Source organism: Arvicola amphibius, chromosome 6 (assembly GCF_903992535.2).
Source record: "Arvicola amphibius chromosome 6, mArvAmp1.2, whole genome shotgun sequence".
In the NCBI taxonomy this organism is placed as follows: Eukaryota; Metazoa; Chordata; class Mammalia; order Rodentia; family Cricetidae; genus Arvicola; species Arvicola amphibius.
Window position 1 is genome coordinate 19,623,711 of NC_052052.2, and position 26,050 is coordinate 19,649,760.

Genomic DNA, 26,050 nt, shown 5'->3' on the forward strand with positions numbered 1-26,050 from the left:
TAATTGGCTCCCATCATCCTATGAGAATGGCATGATTAGGAGGCGTGGCTTTGTTGGAGTGGGTGTGGCCTTGTTGGAGGAAGAGTGTCACTGTAGGGGCAGGCTTTGAGGTTTCCTATGCTCAGGATACTCCCTAGTCACAGTTGACTTCCTGTTGCCTGCAAGATGTAGGACTCTCAGCTAAATTACTCCAGCACAACTGCCCACCTGCTACCATGCTCCCTGCCATGATGATAATGGGCTGAACCTCTGGAAGTGTATGCGAATCACTCCAATCAAATGTTTTCATCTATAAGAGTTGCTGTCGTCATGGTGTCTCTTCACAGCAATAAAAAACCTGAGTCAGACACCGTCCTAGTGGGCCTGTGATAGGTGAGGAACTGACCAACATCAGGTAAGGAACTGCCTGGGTTTTGTGTTTCTCAACCCATGGTAAACTGACATGGGACTGTGGGGTGTTCTGAAGCTTCATGCACTGGGTAGACAAGAGGGAACTCCTCATCACCTGCTCCCCAATAGCCAGTTCACCTCCTATGGATTACCACCCCTCTCCAAAGATGGCTCAGGGAAGTTTCACAGCTCAATGTTGGCATTATTATTGTTTACATAGAGAATAAACACATGCACATTATTCAGAGGGGCGGGAGCCTTCCCCAGCTCTCTCCCTCAGATCCGGGCCTGGACCAGAGCATCCGGCCTGCAGGAAGCAAATCAAACAAAGATATTCCCTGCCCTTGTAACTTGGAGAAATCCAAGAGAACCAAGAGCAGTAATTAAATTCTTCGGGCCTGGACTGGAGCAGGCTGACAGGAGGTAGAAAGCAGGAATAAGAGATAAGTGAAGGAAGGGAAACACAATTTTATAAATAACTAGACAAAGTGAGTATTTTTAGGAGATGGAAGAAAGAGGTTAACAGCATGTAGGAGCCTAGTGGGGCAGGAAAAATGGTGCCTGGAGTCAGAGTACGTAAGAGCATCCATTTGCTTCATGTGCAGAATGAGTGGGGCGCCCTAGATTTTTGCATGGGGCATAGGTAGGAAGGGAAGAGAGAGTGCTTGGGGTCATAGAAGGTAAGAGATGAGCTCCTAGCCTCCATTTGCCCCATCTATAAAATGGCTTCACAGCTTCTGACCTTCTTAGATTCTACAGGGTTCCAGAGAGCCCTGGGAATTGGCAAGGGTAAGTAGCTACTCCCAGAGGGTCACCGACACCCAGCCAGGCTATGTCTGGTCTCCAGGCTGGTACTGTGGTTCTGTGGAGGTAAAATAGTCTTCCAGGAAGGACTGCAGGTACTCAAAGGTGGGTCTCTCCTCCGGATCCAGGCGCCAGGTCTGCTCCATGATGTCATACAGGGATGCTGGGCAGCCTGGAGGGCATGGCATGTGGTAGCCGTACTCTACTTGTTCCAACACTTCCCGGTTGTTCATGCCTGAGGGGTGGAGCTCTGTTAGCCAGGGCAAGGAACAGAGGTGGAGGAGGCTCTTCCCTATGACCGTACCCCCAGCCCCCAGCTCACCTGGGTAAGGAACTCGGCCCTTGGTAATCAGTTCAGTGAGCAGAATCCCAAAGGACCACACATCTGACTTGACGGAGAATCTGCCATAGAGGGCAGCCTCTGGCGCGGTCCACTTGATGGGGAACTTGGTCCCTGGAGAGATTGGGGAAGGAGGCAAGGTTAGCAGGGGAGTAGGGGGCATGGAAACCGCTAGATTAAAGAGAATGAGGACTTTAGGATTAGGCATCTTGGGGACCCGGGCATAGAAGTCTCTGTGTACAGCAGAAAAGACCTGCTATCTACGTAGTCAGCACCTATGGTGTGTCTAGTACGGTACTGGGCATTGCCACACAGAGTTATGCTTCTCACGACGAGACGTTAGAATGTCTCTAACCTTTTACTGAGTTCTGGGCACAGTTTCATTTGTCTTTCTTTGGGTTTTATGGTTCTGGGAGCAAATTCAGCTTCACTCCTCCCACTGAGTTACACCCCACCTCCCGCTCCCTGTCCTCCCCCCCACCCCCCCAGTACCCGCCTCAGGCACAGGTACTGTTTTAGGCAACACACCTGCATAGTTAACACATTGAGCCCTCGCTCGCTGACCTTGTCTCACCAGCGAGGAAAAGAAGATGCCCAGCTCACACAACCAACAAGTGGCTGGGAGCCACACAGGCGCTGTGGCTACAGACCTGACACTATTATACTCTACTGTCTTCTGTTGAAGATTGACAGCAGTGCCCGGCGCCTAGTCCGTAGCTGCGAAACACAGACTCACTGCTGCCTAGGCATTTTCATTTCATCAGAAATGGCAAACCACAGAAGTTAGGTAACTCAAGACGCCGCCTGGTAGCAAATGCTTGAGCCGGGACTTGAACTCAGATGACATTTGCTTTACGTTAGGATGGGGGTGTCCCCGATTGTCAGGGATGGGGGAGGGTTTCTGGCTATGTGGGGAACGTGGCAACCTCTTAGAACTTTTGATCTCTGGGGAGGAGGGGGGAGGCTGGTCACCTTGGCGGGGGTTGTACTCATTATCCTCTATGAGGCGTGCCAGCCCGAAGTCAGCGATCTTGCACACCAGCTGCTCCCCCACCAGGATGTTGGCTGCTCTCAGGTCTCTGTGGAGGTAGTTCATCCGCTCCATGTAGGCCATGCCATCGGCTACCTACGAGGAAGGAGGAAAGGAAGTGGGTGAGAGGCAGGCGCTAACACAGACTCACAACACCATAACTGGACCTGAGGGGTGTGAGGGAGTGGCCTGAAAAAGGCACTCTCCTGATGCCACCCCTCCCCCATCCCACCACAGTCCAGCACGCTTGTGGAGACTCAACAGCAAGCTAACAGACTCACAACACCATAACTGGACCTGAGGGGTGTGAGGGAGTGGCCTGAAAAAGGCACTCTCCTGATGCCACCCCTCCCCCATCCCACCACAGCCCAGCACGCTTGTGGAGACTCAACAGCGTCTTCCTGCCCCAGGTCTCAGAGCTCAGAGCTCAGAGCTCAGAGCTCACAAGGTGGGCTAGGCAGCAGCTTTACGTGTCTGAAGACTCATGGGGTTTATGGAGGATGATAATAGGATAGAGGTCGGGGAGAGGAAGCCTGCTGGCCCAGTTTACCTGGGCGGCCATGTCCACTAGATGGGGCAGGCTCAAGTTCTGGCCTCCTCGATCCTTTAGGAAATCCAGCAAGCTACCTAGGGAGAAGTAACCAGAAATCAGCAGCAGGCCCCTACTCCCAGCATGCCTTCTCTACAATGGTCCTGCCCCCATCCTGACAACCTAGCCTCCCATTCCGGTATTCTCACCTAGATCGACCCTCCGGTTCTGTCTCCACCTCCGAACACACAGGCCACGCCCCACTTAGACTCCTCCCCAGGTCCTCCCTCATCCCTGGTCCTGTACTACTTTGCTCAATGATTCCACTAGTTGGCTAACCACCTTCTAGCATGCGGAGGCTCCGTCCCCTGCCACAGGCTCCGTCTCCTGACCTGGCCCCGCCCCCATGCTTGCACTATGGAGGATTTGTGCACCCCAGTCTCTTGCTGGAAGTATACCTACTGTTTCCAGTACCTTCACAGGTGGTGGTTGCCCACCCACGCCCCGCCTTCTACTCCGCTACTCACCGTGGCACATAAACTCTGTCACAATATAAATGGGTTCCTCCGACACCACCGCGTACAGCTGCACCAGCTTGTCATGCCTCAGCAACTTCATGATCTGCGCCTCCTCCAGGAAGGCCTTCGGGGACATGGTGCCGGGCTTCAGGGTCTTCACCGCCACCTTTGTGCTGCAGTTCCACGTGCCTGCTCGGCGGCGGCATTTCGTCAAGACTGGCTCTCTGGCTGACCTACCCCTTGTCCCAGCCCCCAGCCCCTGACTCCTAAGACCTTCCTACCCAGCCACACGTCTCCAAAGCAGCCGGTGCCCAGCCTGCGTTCCAGCGTTATGGAGCTACGGTTGATCTCCCAGGCATCCTTGGCCAGGCCCAGCGTCTGCGGCTTCATGGTGGTACAGGGCGCCGTGAGCAAGTAGCACAGACCGTCATTGAATTCTGGAGGAAGGGCAGATGGGAGGGGTCACCTGAAATCCTAACACAACCCAGCATCAAACCTCAAACTTTTTTTTATTTTTTTATTTTTTTTATTTTTTGGTTTTTCGAGACAGGGTTTCTCTGTGGCTTTGGAGCCTGTCCTGGAACTAGCTCTTGTAGACCAGGCTGGTCTCGAACTCACAGAGATCCGCCTGCCTCTGCCTCCCGAGTGCTGGGATTAAAGGCGTGCGCCACCACCCCCGGCCTCAAACCTCAAACTTATAAATAACCAGGTCTGCGGTGGTGGCGCAAGCCTTTAGTCCCAGCTCTCGGGAGGGAGGCAGAGGCAGGCGGATCTCTGTGAGCTTGAGGCCAGCCCGGGATACAGAGCACGTTCCAGGACAGGCTCCAAAGCTACAAATAAACTGTCTCGAAAACTAACAAAACCAAAACCAAACAAACAAACAAATAACCAGGGCCTAGTGGAGCATGGTGGGTCATGCCTGTAGTTCTAGAACTCAGTAGCTGGAACAAGGAGGATTGTAATCGGTTTGGTTTGGTGTCCGCCTAACTACAGTGTTTAAAAACAAAAACAAAAACCCCCAAGGAAACAAAAGTAGTTGGCCTCCAGCAAGGTCTTTAAGGACAAGGACTAGTTCCGACAGGTGGAAGTGGAGTAAGGTAGGTTCTGAGGCAAATGTTCCTGCCATCGTACTCATGCTGGGACTAATCAGTAGAGACGGAAACACGGGTCATGATGTTGCCTGGCCTCTATACTTGGGTTTTAGTCCCAAGTGGAGCAATCCCACAGCCCAGCCTCCATCTGGTCAGGTCCATGATGCCTGTCTCCTGTTCAGAATCATTGGCTTTGGCTCGTCTGTGCTGTCATTGATTTCATCTGGGCAATGACAGCAGTCCAGAGGACCTCTCCTTCTGCCTTGTCCCTGGCATCCAAGTAGCATACAACAACCAGAGTTTCTCCTCAGAGTTCAGACCAGCTTCTGCAACCCTGTGCTAAAAGCGGCAATTCTCAACCTGTGGGTCACAACTCCTTCAGTGGGGGGTGGACGGGTCAGTGGAACAAATGACTCTTTCACAGGGTTGCATATCAGACATCCTGCATATCAGATATCTACATAACAATTCATAACAACAGCAAGCTTACAGTTATGAAGTAGCAACAGGAATAATTTTATGGTTGGGGTCACCATATACGAGGAACTGTATTAAAGGGTCTCAGCCTTAGGAAGGTTGAGAACCATTGGCTTAGAGACTATGATGGTGACTCTGCCTAGGAAATATGACAGGCCTAGCAAGGTAAATGAGCAGGTAAAGATGTCTGCTAGCAAACCACCCGTCCACATTTGATCTCTCAGATCCATACGGTGGAAGGAAAGGGATGACTTCTGCAAGTTGTCCTCTGACTTCCACACAGGGTGCACACACGCGCACACACACACACACACACACACACACACACACACAGAACAACAAAGGCCCCACAAAGTTCCCATAGACTGGAGCCAGCAAGATGGCTCAGCAGGCAAGTGTCTGCCGTCAGACTTGACAACCTGAGTTCCATCCCCAGGACCTGCTTGGTTAAAGGAGAGAACCACGTTCCACAAGTTGTCCTCCGACCTTCACACCCATGCTCTGGCACACATCCAGTCATGAGCCTTCCCCCCAAATAAATAAAATGTAAGTTTTTTTTTAAAGATCCCCCTGGTGCCAGGTGATGGTGCACACACCTTTAATTCCAGCACTCGGGAGGCAGAGGCAGGTGGATAGTTCAAGGCTAGCCCGGTCTACAGAATGAGTTCCAGGACAGTCAGGACTAGTTCACAGAGAAACCCTATCTCGAAAAACCAACAACAACAAAATAAAATAAAATAAAATAAAATAAAAAAGTTCCCACTGACTTAGGCCTGGATGCAAGGAACTAGCCAATTAACTACTTAAACGTTGGGAGGCACTGCTTTGTCTCCTCCACCTGGGGCCTTAGTTTCCTTGGAATCCACACAGAGCAGGATCCTGGCCTGGAGACATGCGCACTTGGCCCAACCAGTACTGCTTTGGGAGAGCATCTCCTTCTCTAGGCATCTGTTTTTCCATCATGGCAATGCACGGCCGCACAATGCACAGCCACACAATGCATGGCCGCAGTGAGCAGCTCACCCATGTAGTGCCGCACCAGGTCCTGCACGGTTTCGAACTGGACCCGCGTGGTGATGTAGTAGCCACCCATGTCCAGCTTCCGGATCTTATAATGCTTTACGTGATCCTCTCTCTTCTGGTCCCAATCACGAATGGACAGAGAGAAGGCACCTGTGTGGGAAGGGTCACTTAGTCCTTCTGTCCCTCAGGCTAAGAGAAGGAAGAGGCCCCAAAGGCAATTCCCAGAGCCCCCTTTACCTCTGCCCCCTAGCCCTGCCCCAAGCGCTGCCCCGCTGACCTTAATGGCTGAGGGCACAGAGTCCCAACGCACCTTTGGTGGTCTCACTCTCCCTGATGAGAAAGGCCCCCTGGGGGTTGCCAGGTGAGAGAAGCTGCCTCTCTGCATCCTTTCTACTGATCTTTCCAAAGTACCACCTGTGAGAAGAGGCAGACAGAATCAGACGCATTCTCTCTGAACCCCAGTTCATCTTCCTGGGATGTCACCTCGCAAGCCTCAGTTTCCTCACCTGAGAAATGGGCTGTTCAAATCTGCATTATGGTAAAAGAATCACAGAAAAGGGAAATGTAAAAATGCTTGGCACACGTAGCAGATGCCTAAAATGACCAGAATTATTCTTTCTACCCACGGGTGTCTCGAGTTAAAATAATTAGAATCTGTCTGGTGCGGTGGTATAATCCCGGCAACCAGGACGTAGAGGCAGGCACCTCTCTTGGTTTGATATCACCCTGGTCTACACAGCAAGTTCTAGGCCAACCAGAGCCTCCACAGTGAGACCTTATCTTTAAAAAAAAGTGTATAATCCCAGGACTCAGGAGGCACAGGCAGGCAGATGTTCTAAACCAGCCAAGGCTACAGAGTGAGACCCTGTCTCAAACAAACAACCAAATTGGTAGAACCTGGTCATCAATGACCTATGGCCATTGTAACAGGGCCCTTAACTCATCTCGCAAGAACTCTCCCCAACCCATTTTACAGAGAAGAAACTCAAGGCTCAGAAGAGAACTGATTTGCCCACCAGGCTAGCTGGTGTGGATTGCCTAAAGTCCTCACGCACACGAGTTCTTTCCCACCATCCCAGGGGACCATTCAGACCCCTCCTCCACCCTAGCCCCAAATGTTTCCCCCCATTGATGCTTTCTGTGACTGAACTGTAGCCCCAACCCAAGTATGAGAGCGGGTGGGAACTGAGGAGACCATACACACTGTCATCTAGAAGATCTCATCTGATCGCTAAAGTGACTGTACCACAAAGGCGCGACAGAAAGAAACACAGTTTTCAAATCAAGGGAGATGGGAACATCTAGGAACTCGGGTGTGGTCAACCTGTACCTGGGTACTAGGCAAATCTGGGAGACAGGAAGAGCCCTTGGCAAATGGTGTGCCTAGGAGGGCAAATAACAAGAAGAAGAAACGACTGAAGGACCCTGTAGCAGACTCATTGCTGGGGTTTTCCAAAGCCCCTTCCACCCACAGTCATGAAGTTGGTAACTTCCTTAAAGGTCAACAAAGTCAGCTTGGAGGAGGATGACATCCTGAGGGTGAGGCACCCTGAGCTTCAAAGCAAGACCTTCAAAATAAAAACCAAACCTTAATAGGCTGGGCATTCTTTTCATGGTAAAAACAGATCTTGCCCATAAATGTATGCCTAATAATGTCGGCGGGAGGCGCCATGTTTAAACTCATAAGACAGACAAGGAAATTGAACTGACTACTTAGTGGTTGAGCAACTTGCCTGAGGCCATGCTGTGACTCCCAAACAGGAACCCAAGTGGCCTACTCTCAGGCCTGTGTTCTCAACCAAGACAGGGCATTGAGCACTTTAGACACCAGCATGCTGCCCAACCCATGGGCACTGCATACGCTCTAACCCCCTGGTCCTTGGCATCGTTACCTCTTTTTTCTTTTTCTTTTTTTTTTTTAAATATTTATTTATTTATTTGTTTATTATGTATACAATATTCTGTCTGTGTGTATGCCTGCAGGCCAGAAGAGGGCACCAAACCCCTATACAGATGGTTGTGAGCCACCATGTCGTTGCTGGGAATTGAACACAGGACCTTTAGAAGAGCAGGCAATGCTCTTAACCTCTGAGCCATCTCTCCAGCCCCCCTCTTTTTTCTTCATGCCTCCTGCCACTCCCTCCACAGTATGGCCTCATCCCACTTAAGCTCTGGACTTGCCATGACCCCCTTGCTCAAGAAACCCCACCTACCCCAAGAACAACCCCCCAAAACTGTCCATCCATCAGCTTCTAAACACACATACCTTCCTCCTTCCTAGAGGAAAGTTCTGACCCTACATTGTTGCTATGTTTTAAAGATGTATTTATTTTTAATTACTTCACGTGCACCTGCATGTGAGTGCCAGTGTCGACAGAGGCCAGAAGGGGGCATCAGAATCCCTAAACTGGAGTTAATGAGGGTTGTGAGTCACCATGCGTGTGCTAGAAATGGAACCCTGGTCCTCTGGAAGAGTAGCTGGTGCTCTTAACAGCTGAACCACATCTACAGCTCTCTACTTTTGTTTGCTTCTTTGTTTTTTGGGACAGGGTTTCTCTGTGTAACCACTCTGGCTGTCCTGGAACTCACTCTGTAGGCCAGGCTGGCTTCGAACACACAGTGATCTGCCTGCCTCTGCCTCCCGAGTGCTGGGATTAACGGCGTGTGCCACCACCCCCGACCCACTACTCTTTTTAACAATGAATGTATTGCATTTTGTGTATTTATTTTGTGTGTACACACGCATGTGCACATGTATGCATGCATGAATGCATGTATGCTATAACAGAGGAGTGAAGGTCAGAGAAAAATCCGAGCATGTTAGCTCTCTCCTTTCTCCATGCGGGTTCTGGATATCAAACTCAGGTTGTCAGGTGGACAGCAAGGGCCTTTACCTGCTAGCCATCTTCTGCACATTTGGTCCTGGTTTCTCACCTTGCCTTCCCTGAGATCCACATTTCTTCCCCTTTCTCCCCCTCCGTTCTTCCTGGACTCTGCAGTCAGGCTCCATTTTTACTTCCCGTGAGACAAGATTCCTTGTGAAGGTCACCCCATTGTCAAGGACAAGGGCAGCCTCAGACCCTCTGCTGTTTTCAGGAATTTTTTCTCCAGGCCTGGATGTTCTGCATTGGCCTGGGCTGCTTTCCTCACTTCTCCAGGGGCTCTTTCTTCTCCAAGGTGTCACCTTCAGAGCCGGGTCATCAGGTCCTAGGACCTCTCTCTCTCTCTCTCTCTCTCTCTCTCTTAGGAAGGTCTTGAACTCTCGAGATGAGAGAGAAGAGAGCGCAATCAACGCCTGCCGCATCTAACGCCCCCCTGGATCCCAAAAAAGATTCTTCCCAAACCATCTTATCTCTTGCTCTCTCGTCCTATCTACTAACTCCCTCTATCACCTCTCTCTCTCCCCCTCTTTCTCCCTCCCTCTTTCTCCCTCTCCCTCTCTCTCTCTCTCTCTCTCTCTCTCTCTCTCTCTCTCTCCCCTTTCATTCTACTGAGCAGCTTTAACCCAGTGCCCACCAGCACAGGTGTGCCATCTGCCAGAGTTACAGAGAACAAATGACAGAGTCTCGATGACGACTGGGAACAGGTGCCCCTTCCTCTGGGATAAAGTACCCCCAACTCCCCTGTGCATGCATCTCATGCACAGCCCAGCCCAGTCTCTCTTCTGGCAGCTTCTTTCACCTGGGTGTTCCTCTCTACAAACCTCAAAGCAACGCTCCCCTGTGGAAGCCACCCGTACCCGCTCCCCTGTCCTCCCTTTTAGCAACCGGCACCACTTAACTTGCATCTTCAGAAGAAACTACATCATCCCCAATTCCTCTCCTCCCCACAGTTCAACCACAAACCAATCGCCAAGTCCTGAGAACTCCCATTCTGGCTTTGGGTTGGGTTTTTTGGAGACAGAGTTTCAAATGGCCCAGGCTCTCTGCTAACTCACTACAAACACTTGGGGTTACAAGCATGCGCCATCACGCCCAGCCCAGTTCTTCAAAGTCTCTTCCATCGTTTCTTTTTTCTTTTTTAAACAACATGAGGATAGCTTTCTCTTTTTATTGGGGGGCGCAGCGGAGTACTGCAGAGGGAAGGAATCTAGGGCCTGGCATGTGTTAAGCTACACCCCAGCCCCTCTCTGTCTACTTAATAAAATTAACTTTAAATATTGGTCCCTTGCAAGCCTTTCTCATACTTAATATACAATCTGCCACAGAACAGAGTTCCCCAGTTCTACTAGCCAATTTTTTTAGACTTAATTTAATTTTATGTGAGTGTTTTGCCCGCATGTGTGTCCATCCATGCACCACACGCATGCCTGGTGCCTGCAGAGGCCAGAAGAGGGTATCCGCTCTCCCGGGACTGGAGCTGTAAAAACCCCATTCGGATGCTAGAGATTGAATCTGGGTCCAGTGCTCTTAACTGCTGAGCCACCTCTCCTGATCCTGCTTTGCTTTGTTTTGCAGGTTATTTGTTTTGCTTGAGACAGGATCTCATTTCTTACAGGCTGGCCTCAAACTCACTACATCAAGGACGATTTTAAATTTCTGGTTCTCCTGCCTTTACTTCTCAAAGCTTGGGATTATAACAAGTGCCAAGTGCCATCATGGTTGTTTTTGTATGGTGCTGGGAAATCAGGTTCAAGACCTCATGCCTACTAGACAAACACTCTACCAAGTGAGGTACATCCCCAGTGCCCCAGTTCCACTTTTTAGGTTTTTAAAAGATTTATTATCATTATTATTATTTATGTGTCTGTGTGAGTGTTTACTCTCTCTGTGTGTGTGTGTGTGTGTGTGTGTGTGTGTGTGTGCAGAAGCCAGAAGAGGGCATCAGATCCCCTAGAGCTGGGAGGTTATCCATGGCTGTAAGTTGCTTGTCTTGGGTGCTGGGAACCAAACTCCAGACCCTGGGAAGACGGCAAGCGGCAGGCACTGTTGACCACTGGTGTCTCTCTAGTTCCCACCACTTATGGGTTTGAAAACTCACATGCAGGCATTCCTCCTACTCTTAGGAGTTCTTTTACACTTTTCCTTTGCATCTACATTCTTACTGCTAATATAGATAGGTAGGTAGGTAGGTAGGTAGGTAGGTAGGTAGGTAGGTAGGTAGGTAGATAGATAGATAGATAGATGATAGATAGATAGATGATAGATAGATAGATAGATAGAAAGAAAGAAAGATAGATAGATAGATAGATAGATAGATAGATAGATAGATAGATAGATTTTGACATAATGTTACTGTTACAGATAGGCAAGGTGAATACCGGCTGGCACATCGTGTAAAACTTGGGCAGGATATTCATTTTCTCTGCACCTCAGCTTCCTCACTTTTTTTTTAAAAAAAAATTGAGACAAAGTCTCACTATGTAACTGGCACGGAACTCACTGTGTAGACTAGACTAACCTCAAACTCAGAGAGATCCACCTGCTTTTCCCTCCCACCTGCTAGGATTAAAGATGTGGGCCTCCACACCTGGCCAGCTTCCTCATTTGTAAAATAGAGTTTCTAACTTGACCACCCAGAAACTCCTCAGTTACCGTACGGCATTGTCCGTGGTTACCCTCATCCTTGCCATCTTTGTTTGTTGTTGGTTGGTTGGTTGGTTTTCAAGACAGGGTTTCTCTATGTAGCCCTGGCTGCCCTGGTCCTGAAACTCACTCAGTAGGACCAGATTGGCTTCAGACTCAGAGATTTGCCTGCTTCTGTCTCCCAAGCGCTGGGAATAAAGGCGTGCACCACCCAGACAGCTGTCATCTTCTCTCAGCACTATGGTAACCTTATAACGTCGCAGATGAGGAGGCACGAGCAGAGTGAGGCTGTCACCTCCTAAGGGATAGCCTCGGCAGGTGGATGTGAGTGAGTTCCAGGACAGCCAGCACTGATACACAGAGGAGCCCTATCTCAAAAAACCAAGAGAGAGAGGGCCTTGGAAGTTAGACACTAGGGTTTTCTCCAAAGGCCTGGCCCCAATTCCACTCACTCTTCAGCCTGGATGGAATCCACAGGAGCCACGTAGTTGCTGGGGATGTAGCCAGTGCGTCCCGAACTCAGGGACCGAGCCTCCCACCAGTCACTTTCTCTGTAGGCACAGAACACAGGGTAGTTAGCAGCACTTGGGGTTCTATCAGGGCCACATTAGCTGCAGAGTGGCCCTGCCGATCCTCACCTTTGACCCCTCTCCCCACTCAGAGAGCTTTAGTCTACCTCTCTTCCACCCACTGCAGCTGCCCTAGCTGCTTTCACCTGAAAAAGGGCTTTTTGAGGGGTCCTAGGCTTCTTCCTCTAGTTCTTCCACTGAGCGGATGCTGACAGGGTTCCCTCCCCACGGGGAACCCTGGTTTTACAACAGTGCTTTGATGGCCTATGGATTCTGACCGCCTAGTCTTCAACTTCTGCTTTCTAGTCTAAATTTTATTCTCCCCCCTCCCCCTCCTCCTCTCCTTCACTGGGAATCAAACCCAAAGTCTTGCTCTTATAGCCGGGAACAGGGTCAAACGGATGACGGATGACGCTCTGATCAGTGCCTTGGGGAACAGTGAGAGAGGCTCCAGGAAAAAAGGCAGAGCGCCTTTTGCCTCAAGTGCCTTTTGTTCCCTGGATTGTTCTTGAACGTAATTTTGTGCCTCCTTTGACAAACATTTACTTGTTCCAACACTCTACCACTGAGCCGCAGCTCCAGCCCTGCTGCTCACCCTCCTTCCCTCCCTCCCCTTTTTTCCTTTCTTTGTTTCTTCCTTCCTCCCTTCTTTCTTTTTCTAACTCTTCTGGAACTTTTTCTGTAGCCCAGCCTGGCCTGGAGCTCAGAGATTCATCTGCTTCTACCTCCCTAGTTCTGGGATTAAAGGCATGTGGCCACAACTGCCCAGCATCTTTTTTTAAAAAAGTTTTTAGATTTTACCTGTATTTAGCGTGTGTGTGTGTGTGTGTGTGTGTGTGTGTGTGTGTGTGTGTAGGCCCAATCTTCTCCTTCTACCATGTGGGGGTTTAGGGGTCAAAACTCATGTGGTCAGGTTTGGTGGCAGGCACCCCTTACCAGCTGAGTTGTCCTCCCAGCCCTGCACCTCATTCATTAGGGTTTACCCACGTGCAACCACTTGGTGCTTTCTAGAAATAATTATTTCGTCTTATTCCCTCTTTTCTCACCTCTTCCTTCCTTGTCTACTTATTTTTCTAGTCTCCGTTTAAGAAAAAAAATCTCCAGGAAGGCTGCCTCAATCACCACTACCCTGGGGACCAAGTTTAGTATTCTGCTTGAATGGCAAGCCCTTCACCTGCTCGGTAGGGAGCAATCACTTAGTGTTTCCTTGTTATTGTCCTTTGTTTGCTGTGCTTTAGATGGAACCCAAGACCCACATGCTAGACAAGTCCTCTAGCGTGAGCTATAATCCCAGTCCTCGTCCAGGATTTTATTGGCATGCATATTTGTGTGTGCTCGCCGCCCCCCCCAAGCTGGAACTTTCTAGACAAGGATCAGAGTTTACTCCTCTCCCGGACTTGCTCCCAGCCCAGGCCACGCCCTCAGCTAGGCAGCCCAGTCACTTACAGCCCAGGCCACGCCCTCCCTCTGGGAGCCCACTCACTTACGTGTTGTTCAGGATGTGGAACTTCTCGCCTTTGGTGAAGGTAAGGTCATCCCCTGTCCTGGACTCATAGTCATACAGGGCAATGAACATGGTCACTCCCGTCCCTGCAGGACCAGAGATGCTCAGCAGCGTAGGACTTAGAACAGGGGACAAAGGTTTCGCCTGTGGCATCTAGTTCCCCAGCCAGGCCCTGGACTCCCCACCATTACAATGTCTAGGTTCCCAGATGAGTTCAGGGACCACTGCGATTTCTGATTTGGGTTTCACAGCTTGCCCCCTAGGTTCAGAACAAATAATCGCATGCCCTTCTCACCCTGAATGTTCATAAATTGTTCCTTCTTCCTCTTCCCCAAGAAGACATCTCACTTTCTACAGTGATACTTATGAAGATAGAAGTGTGTGTGTGTCTGTGTCTAAGACAGAGCCCCTGGCCGGACGATGGTGGGGCGCACCTTTAATCCCAGCACCCAGGAGGCAGAGGCAGACTGATCTCTGAGTTCAAGGTCAGCCTGGTCTACAGAGCGAGTTTCAGAACCGGCTTCACAGCTACTAGAAAACCCTGTCTAGCCGGGCGGCGGTGGCGCACGCCTTTAATCCCAGCACTCGGGAGGCAGAGGCAGGCGGATCTCTGTGAGTTCGAGACCAGCCTGGTCTACAAGAGCTAGTTCCAGGACAAGCTCCAAAGCTACAGAGAAACCCTGTCTCGAAAAACAAAAAAAAAAAAAAAAAAAAAAAGAAAACCCTGTCTAAAAACCAAAAGCCAACAAGAACCCCAGAAACTCATGATGCTTCTGCCTCTGTCTTCCAAATGAAATAATCGCTACTTGCAATTCACACTGGGGCCCCTCTGTGATGAGAAAAGAAAAAAACCCAAACTGGGCTGCTAGGGTAGAGCTGTAGATTTACACACACTGACTTATCTGCCGTGGGCTAGAAAACAGGGCTGCATCTCCGATGAATTCTAGCGTCCCCTCTTCCCTTAGTTTTCCCCAGAACCCAGGCAACAACTGTCTGCCGTCCTAGAGACCCACCTGGGATGTTCCTTGTGTTGACAAGAAAAGCTGGGCTGGTGGGCTGAGGAGAGAAGGCCTGTGACCGGCCAAGGCCTTGAGTGGGGTCAGGGTAATAGCGTTCTTCAGCCCCATGGTTCCTGACATCCTCTTCCACATCCTCTTTGGATGCAGGTTCCAACTTCTTGCAGAACACACAGCCCATTCCAGGTTCCCTGCTGCAGAATGAAGTCAGGCCTAATTGAGGGTGGCCTGGCTGGTGTACCGCTCTAAGCATACATTGGTGTGTGCATGCACGCCCATTCTCACAAATTGGGGTCTTCCTAAGGAAGGGCCACCTTTGGTCTGCCTCCTAGCTGTTTTCTTTCTTTCTTAAATTTATTTATTTTTATTTTATGTGCATTGGTGTTTTGCCTGACTGTATGTCTGTGTGAGGGTGTCACATCTTAGAGTTACAGACAGTTGTGAGCTGCCCTGTGGTTGCTGGGAATTGAAGCGGGGTCCTGTGGAAGAGCAGCCAGTGCTCTTAACTCCTGAGCCATCTCTCCAGTCTCTGACAGGGCTCAGGTTATGCCCTTTTGACTCCCATTGCTTTGATGCATTATGTTTCTGTGATTACTTGATGGTGTTTCTTTTGTCTTATGTGTTTTTGTGTGTCTCTAATCATGTTTGTCATGTGTGTATGCATTTCTTGGGGAATGTCTCTATGTGTAGAAGAATGTGCTGGTCTTGGGACATAGCTCAATTGGTAGAGTGCTTGCCTAGCATGCATGAAGCCTTGGGTCCAGTTCCTAGTGCTGCATAAACTTAGTCTGGTGGTGTGGTCTCTAATTCCAGCACTTAGGATAGGGAAGCAGAAGAATCAGAAATTTAAGGCCATTTTTAGCTACATATCAAGTGTCAGGTGAGCCTGGGATACATGAACCTTGTCTCAAAAAAGCACAGTGTGTTCATGTCTGTACATGTATTTGGCCATGTGCATACATGTCTATATGAGTTCAGTAGGTAAGTGATTATGCGTGCATTTGTATGTGTGTGTGTGTGTACGCAGGTCTGTGTGCTTGTGACTGTCCACAGCTCTGTGGAAATGGATGTGCCTCTGTGTATGTGTGTGTTTTGTAATAACACATCTGCAGAGCCGCACATGTTCGTGAACGTGTGAGGGCAGCGTGCCTGCACCTGGAGATTCCCTGCAGAGGAGGATCAAGGCCATTTCCTGTCATGAGTCCAGCCTCCAGCCTCTCAAGCTGCCTCATTCTGGCTCCTCTATCCGTTTCCTAGCAACAGGGCCCTTGTAGGAGGAGGGGGCTGTGAGGCAGGCATTGTGGGGCCCAGGAAAGCGACCCTACCCTGTTCCCTGACCCTGAAAGCCTCAGGACACTTTGCACCCTACTCACCCAACAGGTCCCTACTCCTGGGTCAGTAGGACCAATGCATGGTCCCTGGAAGGTGCAGGAAACCTGAGGGTGAGACAGGAAACATGAGAGATGATGAAAGCCTTGCCAGTATTTCTACCAGCCAGCTGCCCAGATCCTACCCTCTACAGGAAGCCGGAAGACCTGAGCTCTGTCCCATCATGACTTCTACCTTCGTTTTCTCTCCCTCTGCTCCTGGAACACTTGCATCCTCACACAGGACACACTGCCTGTGCCCACTCTTGCACACTCAGTCCCGCCTGAGATGTGGCAAAAAGACACACATAGGCAAGGTCACACAGGCTCAAGGAGTATGCTTGAGTGAGTGTCCTTGCCAGCGTCCCTGCACACCATCACAGTCTCAAATGAGCTCTGAACAATAACACACACGCACATCTGTACCTATACATGTGTGTCTATGTGCACACATATATATGCACATGTACATCTGGATGCTTCTCCAGTGAGCATGCGCTACAGTCATAGTTGCCCAGGCTCATCTTTCAAACTGGAGCACTATCAAACCGCGCTCGGCTCACAGGACCTCAGTCACAGCCTCCTAAAAGGAGCCTTTCCCTAGAACCCTGCCTCTGCCCTCAGCCTGGGCAAGACTGAGCAGGCCTATGTTCTCCACTGGTGCCAGAACCAAAGTGACAGTTACCTGCAGCCCAGGATCAGGGAGAGGTCCCAGTCAGAAGCTGGGACCGCCATAGTCTCTTAAAGATCTCCTGGAACAAGCCAAACTGTCCCCAGTGGCTATGTCCTCTGAGAAACTCCACAGGAAGGTCATTGAGCAAGAGGTCCTCACCCCACCCTGTCCCCCACCCCACCCCCTGCTGAAAAACTCCACTATTGCCAGGCCGTGGTGGCGCACACCTTTAATCCCAGCACTTGGGAGGCAGAGGCAGGCGGATCTCTGTGAGTTCGAGAGCTAGCTCCAGGACAGGCTCTAAAGCTGCAGAGAAACCCTGCATCGAAAAACAAAAAAACAAAAAAACAAAACAAAACAAAAAAAAACTCCACTATTGCAACACTCAGAGAGGAACTGCCTGGGGAGAATGCTGGTTTCCTAAGAAGTGACAGGGCTTGTAAGGTGGGGCCAGCCTAGGGACAGCCAGGTCCTCCTCTGGGAGCCTAAAGGTCACAGCTCCTATCCAGTTCTCCCGTGGTGTCTCCTTCTCTTCTAGTTAGGCCCTGTTCTTCACAGAACCCTCACTTCTTCCAGGAAGCCTTCCTTCTTGGATCTAATAGGTCAGGTGGTTGGTTCAGACATCTGAAAGTCCTAAACTACATCCTGGCTCCTCTCACCCTTCACCAAAACCATTCTCCTATGTGTGTTGAGATGAAGGGGTAATGCGTTTGTCGTGAGCTGTGAGGCAAGCTATGGCAGGAGACCTGTTCACACACAGCTTCTAGTCACTTAGCTTTGAGATCTTCACCTCAGGATACCCCAACCCCAGGGAGTGAGGGACCAGTATGTCTGAAAGGACCCAGCATTCCAGGCTGGTTCAGGTAGGGGAGGGAGGTGAGGGGATAGATGTGAAAGGGAGAGAGCTCCCCCACCCCCAGTCTAGCTGATAGTGTTTCAAGAAGAGGAGAGGGGAGTGATTGGAAGAGTCAACCCAGTCCCTGGCATCCATCCTAGGGGCGCCAATGGAGCTCTGGGTAGGACTGGCTGGGAGGTACACAGCACTCCCAGGAGACTCGGCCCTACCCAGTGCGCTCCTCTATGGGATACAAACTTACACACTCCAGGGGCCCTCAGTTGGAACAATGTTGCCACTTACAATACACCCAAGTGTCTTTTGCTAGGGCATATTCCCCTCCCTCTACAAGGGAACGCCTATAATCTGCCTGCCTGCCTGTGAGGGAGGAAGGTTCAAGTAGAATCTCTATGGGCTGAGCTTGAGTCCTGGCAGGGTGGACAGTGTAACCAGCAGGCAGAACTGGACAGCCCACAGGGCTCTGTCACCCCAGGTTTTGAGGGGACTGTGGTCCTATGTGGACCTAGCTTTCCGGTGTGAGTCCACTGAAGGGCTCAGGCATGGTGACACAGGGAGTGTTCAAGGCCCAACGTAGGGCACACTGAATGTGATCGTGTACACCAGTGGAAAGATGGGCAGAAAGATGCCTCTCAGGGAGAGGCAGAGACTGAGAGGAATCGAGAGACAGAGACGGAGACGTGAAGATGAAAAGACAGCGTGGTGTGCTCACAAGGCGGGGGTGGGAGGTGGTTTGAGACGGAAAACAACAGCAACAAAAAGCCCCAAGCCCTGATTTGTAGCATTTGCTAATTTCCATGGTGTAAATATTCCCACTGTGGCTGATTTAAAGCTACTGGCACAACTTCCCCATGGCTCGGCCCAAGAAGGGATGCGGAGAATGAGCTCCCTTGAGTCGGCATCAGTGAGCCAACACATCGCTGCCAGAGAGAACCCAAGACATACATTAGACAGAAATTCCAGGTAAAGAGTACCAGGAGACCAGCGTAGCAATGTATCTCCCATAATCCTAGCTTCCAAGAGGATGAGGCAGGAAGATAGCAAGATCCAGGCTGGTGTAGGCTAATTAGGACTTTGAGGCCCCAAATCATTGTGGGGGGGTGTGGAGGAGTAGGGGGTAGGGGATTTAAGGGGTAGGGATGGGGGAGATAAGGGAGATGATTCAGTTCATAAACTGCTCGCCACATAAGTGTTGAGGGTTTGAGTTCGATCCTTAGCAACCATGTAAAAGCTGGTGGTATATAGCTGAAATCTCAGCATGGGCAAAGAGATGATCCCTGGGACTTGAGGGTTAGTCTATTGCTAGGTTCACTGGGAGATCCTGTCTAAAGGTACTGGAGAGGTGGTTAAAGGCACTGGCTGCTCCTCCAGAGGATCTGAGTTTCAGCACCACGTGGTGACTCACAACAGTCTGTAACTCCAGTTCCTGGCACAGGTTACACAAACAGCCATGCAAGACAAAACACCCATACACATATTATAATTATGTTTAGCACTTTTTTGTTTTGTTTTTTTGAGGCAGAGTTTCTCTGTAGCTTTGGAGCCTATCCTGAAACTTGCTCTGTAGTCCAGGCTGGCCTCGAACTTACAAAGATCTGCCTCTCTGCCTCCTGAGGGCTGAGATTAAAGGTATGTGCCATAACTGCCCGGCTATTTTTTTTTTACCACTTTTAAAAATAATTTATTTATTTTAAAATGTGCATTGGTGTTTTGCCTGCATGTATGTCTGTGTGAGGGTGTCAGATCACCTAGAACTGGAATTACTGACAGTTGACAGCTGCCATATGGATGGTGGGAATTGAACCCAGGTCCTTTAGAGAAACAGATAGTACTCTGAACTGATGAGCCATCTCTCCAGCCCCTTATACTATAATTTTTCCCTGCACTAGGTGGTGGTGGTGACTTTAATCCCAGCACTTGGGAGGGTGAGGGAGGTGGATCTCTGAGTTCAAGGCCAGCCTGGTCTACAAAGCAAGTTCCAGGACAGTCAGGACTATTACACAGAGAAACCCTGTCTCAATAAAATCTAAACAAACAAACAAATAAATAAAATATTTATTTTATTTTTTAAAAAAAACAAATAAATAAAATATTTCTAAATTATTTTTTTTGAGACAGGGTTTCTCTGTAGCTTTGGAGCCTGTCATGGAACTAGCTCTTGTAGACCAGGCTGGCCTCGAACTCACAGAGATCCGTCTGCCTCTGCTTCCCAAGTGCTGGGATCAAAAGTGTGTGCCACCGCCCGGCTAAATTAAAAAATTTAAGCCGGGCAACGGTGGCACACACCTTTAATCCCAACACTTGGATTGGGAGGAGGCAGGAAGATCTCCTTGAGTTCAAATCCAGTCTGGTCTACAGAGGGAGTTCGAGAACAGCCACGGCTACACAGAGAAACCCTGTCTTGAAAAACCAAGCAAAGACATTTAAATTAAAGTAGGGAGCAATTTAAGAAGACATCAGCATTGCTCACTGGTCTTTGCGTGCATGTACAGACACACCCATACCCACATATGACATGTACACACATACCCACATGACATGTACACTCATACCCACACATGACATGTACACACATGCCCGCATGACATGTAAACCCATACCCACACATGACACGTACACCCATACCCACACATGACACGCACACACATACACACATGACATGTACACCCATACCCACGCATGACATGTATACACATACCCACATGACGTGTACACACATACCCACACATGACATGTATACACATACACACATGATGTGTATACATATACACACATGACATGTACACACATACACACAGAGGGGAAGAGAGCCAGAGACAGGAAGAGGGAGTGGCTCTGTCCACCCAGGCATTGGCCTGAGAATAGCCAGAGGTGGCTCCCTCCTTCCCAGTGCTTTCGTACCAAGCACTAACTCTTCAGGGAGTCACTGGACTCTCCAGAAGTGTGGGTGGCAGAAAGTATTTGTGAAAATGTGCTAATTTATTAAACATTTACACAGTGACTGGCATCTTGCCAAGACATTTCTACATGTGCTCTCTTTAATGACCTCCTAGGCAGGTTTTATTTTTTAACCCTTACTGGATTGGGGTAGTGAGATGCAGCAGTGTTAAGTACTTGGGAAGTGGAACAGTATCAACCAGTTTGGCCACCATATGTGCTGTTCTATGCTGTAATCTCTGAAGGAGCAAGGATACTTACCTCTCTAAAGGCCCACTGTGGGCCAGCCCTTATCAGGTGTATCTAAATCCTACTTATGGTACGGAGCAAAAGTGATCTATTCTCTCTCCCTTTTCTTCTTGTTTTTATAATTATTTATTGGGGTGTGTGTGTGCGTGCACATGTGTGTAGATCAGAGAACAACTTGTGGGAGTCTGTTCTTCCACATATGTGTTCCATGGATCAAGCTCAGATTTGTCAGACTTGTCGGCATTAACTTCTGAGCCACGTTGGATGAAAGACAACATGTCTCCTGGCCTTCCTCTCTGTCTTTCCTAGTCGACGGTGAACTTTAACTGCCTGTTAATACCATAAACAGAGCAGAGTGAGAAGAGGCTGCCAGCAATCTGGGCAAGTCAGGGGCTTTGGTTTGTTTATGAATAAGGATGTTAGCTATGTTCTGGTGCTAGGGTTTGAACCCAGGACTTTGTACAAGTCAGTAGCATGCTCTACCGCTAAGCTGAACTCCAGTCCAAGTAAGTCTGGTTGAAAGGAATCAGTTCAAGAGCCCTATCAAGGGTGGAATCAGCTTATGGGTATCACAACTAAGGTCTAACCCTGAACCACAATGCTGCCCACTTCAGTATCTGTTCCTGTGTGCTAAGGCCCTTTCTCTCTCCCTCTCTTGTCTTTTCCCTCTTCCTTCCCTCTCTTCCCTTCCTCCCTTCCTCCCTGTCTGTCTGCCTCCCTCCCTCCAAGGCATACAGGATCTCTCTGAGTAACCCTCCCCTTGAACCTGTGATCTTTCTGCCACAGGGCTAGGTCTGAGCTCAGCTTCCAGCTCTGTTCTTCCGCAGGCTGTAGCCTTGGAGGAACGACAAAACATCTGAGCGTCCATTTCTCACCTGCGCCCTCTGTGCGGAGCAGCTAGGAGGGTTCCGTGAGAAGAGCCTCTAGCTCAGTGTGCAGTGGCCAAGCCAGGTTGAGAACTGCAGCAGCAGAGAGGCCCCAGAGGCACTTGCTCTACCTGCTTCTTGAATATACCAGAAAAGCCACTTTCTTGAGGTCACACAGGCCAACAGGAGATTCAAACGACTGTGAATGTCAGTCCATAGTTCTGTTCCTGGCATTGCAGCTGGGTTCTCCAAAGCACGGGTGGGATCGTGCTGTCCCTGGCTGGTAAATGTCACTCTTCCCACATGGCCAATGGCCAACTAAATCCGTCTTCTGACAGCTGAATACCCTATAGGAAGCCCGCCTCTCACACTCCCGTGTTCCTGGACACAACCCCAAGTTTCTCATCTTTTCCCAAGGGTCATAGTTCCCAAAACCATGTCAAGGTGATGATGTAGACTTGGTATTCTACAACCTCCTCCAGGTATGAATAAGAACCAGAGACAGGCTGAGGTTCAAATTCTGTCCCTGTGACAACTAAGTGACAACTGACTTAGTGTGCTGGGAAGTCAGTCCATCTCTCTGAGACTTAGGGAGACAGGTCTCTTCCAGCTGTTCCTGCTCATCAGATGCTGCCAGGTCCCCAGGCACCAGTCACATAATGGGTAGGTACCCAGCGAACTCTCACACACATCCATCCCCCTCACTCTCTTTGCCAAGGTCTCTCTGAGGTTGGGGGAGGTGGACAGAGATGCAGGACTGGTCTGGGCTGAGAAAGAGAAGTTCCCAGAGAAGGTGTGGTGGGGGCGGGGGGGGGTGGGGGCGCCGGATGAGCAAGTGCAGTAAACCCTGAGGACTTCACCAAAAAGGAACTAAGACTTTGGGCAGTGGCAGGAAACCACCATCCTGCAAGAGTTCCGGTTTCATCTCAGAGCTTGGGGTAGGGGCAGACCTGGGCTGGTGGGGGGTGGCAAATACAAGTCTATGGTGTGCAGGCACTGCCATCCCTCACCGCTTTGGAGCTCTGACTGGAGGCTTCCATGGTCCTCAACAGTCCTCCTAATACTCTCCAAGGATCTCAGTTTCTCATTAACTTCCTGTCATTTTACACCATCCTTTCCTGAGACTCACGTCTGGTTCTGACATGTCAGATCCTAGCTCTTCCCTTCACCTCGTCTGAGAGCATCATCTGAGTTTTCCTCCCTTGTGATTGGTTCTATCTGGCTGGGCATAGCAGCATGAACCTTTAATCCCAGCACTCAGGAGGCAGAGGCAGGTGGATCTTTGTGAGTTCAGGACCATCCTGGTCTACATGATGAGTTATAGGCCAGTTGGGGTTACACAGTGAGACCCTGTCTGAGAGAGAGAGGGGGGGGGCCTGATGTAGTGATTCAAGCATTTAATCTCAGCACTCAGGAGGCAGAGACAGGTGGGCCTCTGTGAGCTCAAGGCCATATAGTGAGATTCTGTTTCAAGAAAGAAAAGAAAAAAGTAGTTCCATACATCTCAGGAAATTACCATCAGTTTTTAAAACAAGAATTTTTTTGGATTACCTAGCCTGGAACTTGGGGTTCCCAGCCACGAGTGAGAACTAGAGACTGAGTATAAATTCCAATGTGATCAGATGGGAAGCCCCCCTTAGTCCTATGCAAGTAGAATGGGGGCAGCCTGCCTTCTTCCACCATGGGCCAGCCTAATGTGCTGTGTGGAAGGGATTTTGGCTCCTCCTTCCTTCCTCAGCTCTGGAGTGCCTGAACCACCCTGCCAGGGTTGGTCATTTCCTAGTCACTTCAGCCTCGGGGGGCTGCAGGAAAGATTGAGAACACCCACAAATAAGTACCCAAGCTTGAACACATTCACTTCAAGCCCACAGGACACTGGGGGAGCACTGGGGAGCACTCTCACAGCTTCGTTCACACTAGGGAGCAGGAACTGCTCATGCAGCTGTGAGCTCTACTCCACCCCCCCCCCCCCTCGTCCACATAAGCTTAACTAAGAAAGATGGTAGACTCAGGCTGTCAACTTGGCTACCTTCTTTGCCATTTCTAGATGCTCTGGACTTCTGCCCCCTAACCTAATCCATCCATCCACAGATGGAAAGACCACACAGCATCAAGTTCTAGACTGCGACATGCTTGTTGAGTGTGGCCACCTGGTGAGGAGTGTGGGGTACAGATCTGAGCCATACCGACCGCCTCAGAATGAGCCCTCCACAGATTCAGAGATATTTAGTAGATGCCAATTGTGTGCTGGTCCCCAAAAGCCCTATCAGTGAAGTTCTGGTCCTCCATCCCTCCCCCCAACCCCACCCCGAGACAGGGTTTTTCTGTGTAAACAGCCTTGGCTGTCCTGGAACTTACTCTGGACCAGGCTGGCCTTGAACTCACAGAGATCCTCCTGCCTCTGCCTCCCAAGTGCTGGCATTAAGTCAGTGCCACACCGCCCAGGGGCCCTCCATGTTTTGAGAAGGCAAAGAACTCACTGTGTAGAGCAGGCTGGCCTGGATCTCATAGAGATTCACCTGCCTCCACCTCCAACGTCTCCTTTCCTCTCCTCTCTTTTCCTCCCCTCCCCTCCTCTTCTGTCCCCTCCCCTCCCCTTCCCTCCTCTTCTCTTCTCTCCTCCACTCCCCTTCCCTCTCCTTTTCTTTCCCCCCTTCCTCTCCCCTCCCCTTCAGTCTCTGTCCCCTCCACCTCTGTCTTTCTTCTGCTTATGTAGCTCAAGTTAGGCTCAAACTTGTGACAACCTTCCTATCTTGGTTTCCTGAGTGCTGGGATTATTGCTGGCATGTGCCACTGCACATTGCTTTGGCCTGGGGGCGGGCTAGTTTCTCTCCAAAGTTCCAATGAGGAAAACAAGAATCCAGAGAAGCCACCTAACTCTCCTGTGGTCTACATAGCCATTAAGGGACCATTCTTGCCATTCCTGTCTCAGGCCTATGAGACAGCAAATCCCTGAACACCAAGCGGCATCCTCTCACTCCGTTGTGCAACACACCGTGACCAAGGACTAAAAATGGGACGAAGGCAAGGACCAAAGGTGGCTGCCAGCCATGAGCCTCCAGAGGCCCAGGGCCAACTGGCCTCACTGCCCTGTGTTGCCACGGAAACAGCCCCTGCGGGCATTCGCGGTCAAAAGCAGGATTTCCGTCAGGACTGCCAGCAATTCCCGGATCCCCACAACGACGCAGACCTACACCGCTACCGCGGATAGGCCGGAGAGGCACCCAGGGAGATCTGTCGGTGCCCAGGGTGAGGACTTCCCCAGGAAACCCGGACCCACGCCTCCAGCGTCTACAAGGAATCCCCAGGGCGTCCGGAACCCGCCCCGCAGTGATGCAGCAAGAGGGCCTGGGGCTGCAGATGGTCCCCTTCCCCTGACCTCTGCGGAATCCACATAGCGGCCACCGCCACCCCACCCCCACTCCCGAGACCCCAGAACTGTACTCTGGACTCTGCGTTCTGCAGAAACCACTCTCTTTGACCTCCTTCTCGGAACTGAAAGACCAGGTCCCCTCAGTATTCCTCGGATCCTCATAGTATTCCCACCTACAGCCACCCCCTCCCAAACCCCTCAACTTCTCATTTTCTCACCCTCAAAGCCTCCAGACTTCTTTGGAGAAGCCCACAGCACCTTCCCGCGACTCCTTCAGCCCGCTTCTCAAATTCTATCAATTTCACCCAGTAAGTTCCCTCCACTTCCCGCTTTAGGCTTTGGGAGGAAGTTTTGACCTGACTTCCCCATACTCCCTCAGCCTTCTTCCCAAGTTTTATCAGTCTTGCCCAAGTTTCTTCCTTAGTTTTCCTCAATTCTTTTTCTGGATGGGGTCCCCTCTCTCAACTTGCTCTGCTCTCAAAGTTCAGGTTTACCTCCAAATCTTCCCTCCAGGGTGAGGGCGGGTGGGAGGGGGCGGGGAAACAACTGCCCTGCCTGCCCCCACCTGGTTTGACCGCCTACCTGGTCCCAGGGGAGCCAGCTGCCGATGACCCGATCTGGGGCAAGCCAACCCTAGCCTACAGCAGCCAGGAGAGTCGACGTAGGGGAGAAGTTGGGGTGCTGCCCGCTTCTGACCCTACCACCTACTCTGGGCAGGGAGGAGGAAGCCGCTTCGGACTTCTCTTATTTTGGTGGCTGCGGAGGAGGCGGCGGCAGGAGAATTCACAGTCACGCCTCAGCCCCAAGCCAGCTGCCCAAAGCCGGGAGGGGCCCCCCAGATCCCAGGTTTGCTGGCTCCCACTTTCCGCCTTTCAAGGTTGCGGCGGATGGTCTCTAACGGTCTGTCCCTGCACCC

General features: G+C 50.5%; 1 protein-coding gene across 2 annotated transcripts; it reads right to left on the reverse strand.

The window, feature by feature from the left end:
* Window positions 1-838: 838 nt before the first annotated feature.
* Fgr (FGR proto-oncogene, Src family tyrosine kinase) lies at window positions 839-25,842 on the reverse strand. Of its 2 annotated transcripts, none has more exons than XM_038333187.1 (13): window positions 25,717-25,842; window positions 16,190-16,252; window positions 14,814-15,010; window positions 13,784-13,886; window positions 12,180-12,278; window positions 6,513-6,616; window positions 6,203-6,352; window positions 3,893-4,048; window positions 3,621-3,800; window positions 3,115-3,191; window positions 2,507-2,660; window positions 1,517-1,648; window positions 839-1,429 (listed from the first exon to the last, which is right to left on the reverse strand). In XM_038333187.1, the coding sequence occupies exons 3-13, from the start codon at window positions 14,995-14,997 to the stop codon at window positions 1,221-1,223; spliced, it is 1,548 nt and encodes a 515-aa protein (XP_038189115.1). In that variant the 5' UTR covers window positions 14,998-15,010; window positions 16,190-16,252; window positions 25,717-25,842; the 3' UTR covers window positions 839-1,220. The 2 variants fall into 2 exon arrangements, with proteins under 2 accessions (XP_038189115.1, XP_038189116.1); XM_038333188.1 differs by lacking the exon at window positions 25,717-25,842 and adding an exon at window positions 25,353-25,416.
* Window positions 25,843-26,050: the final 208 nt, after the last annotated feature.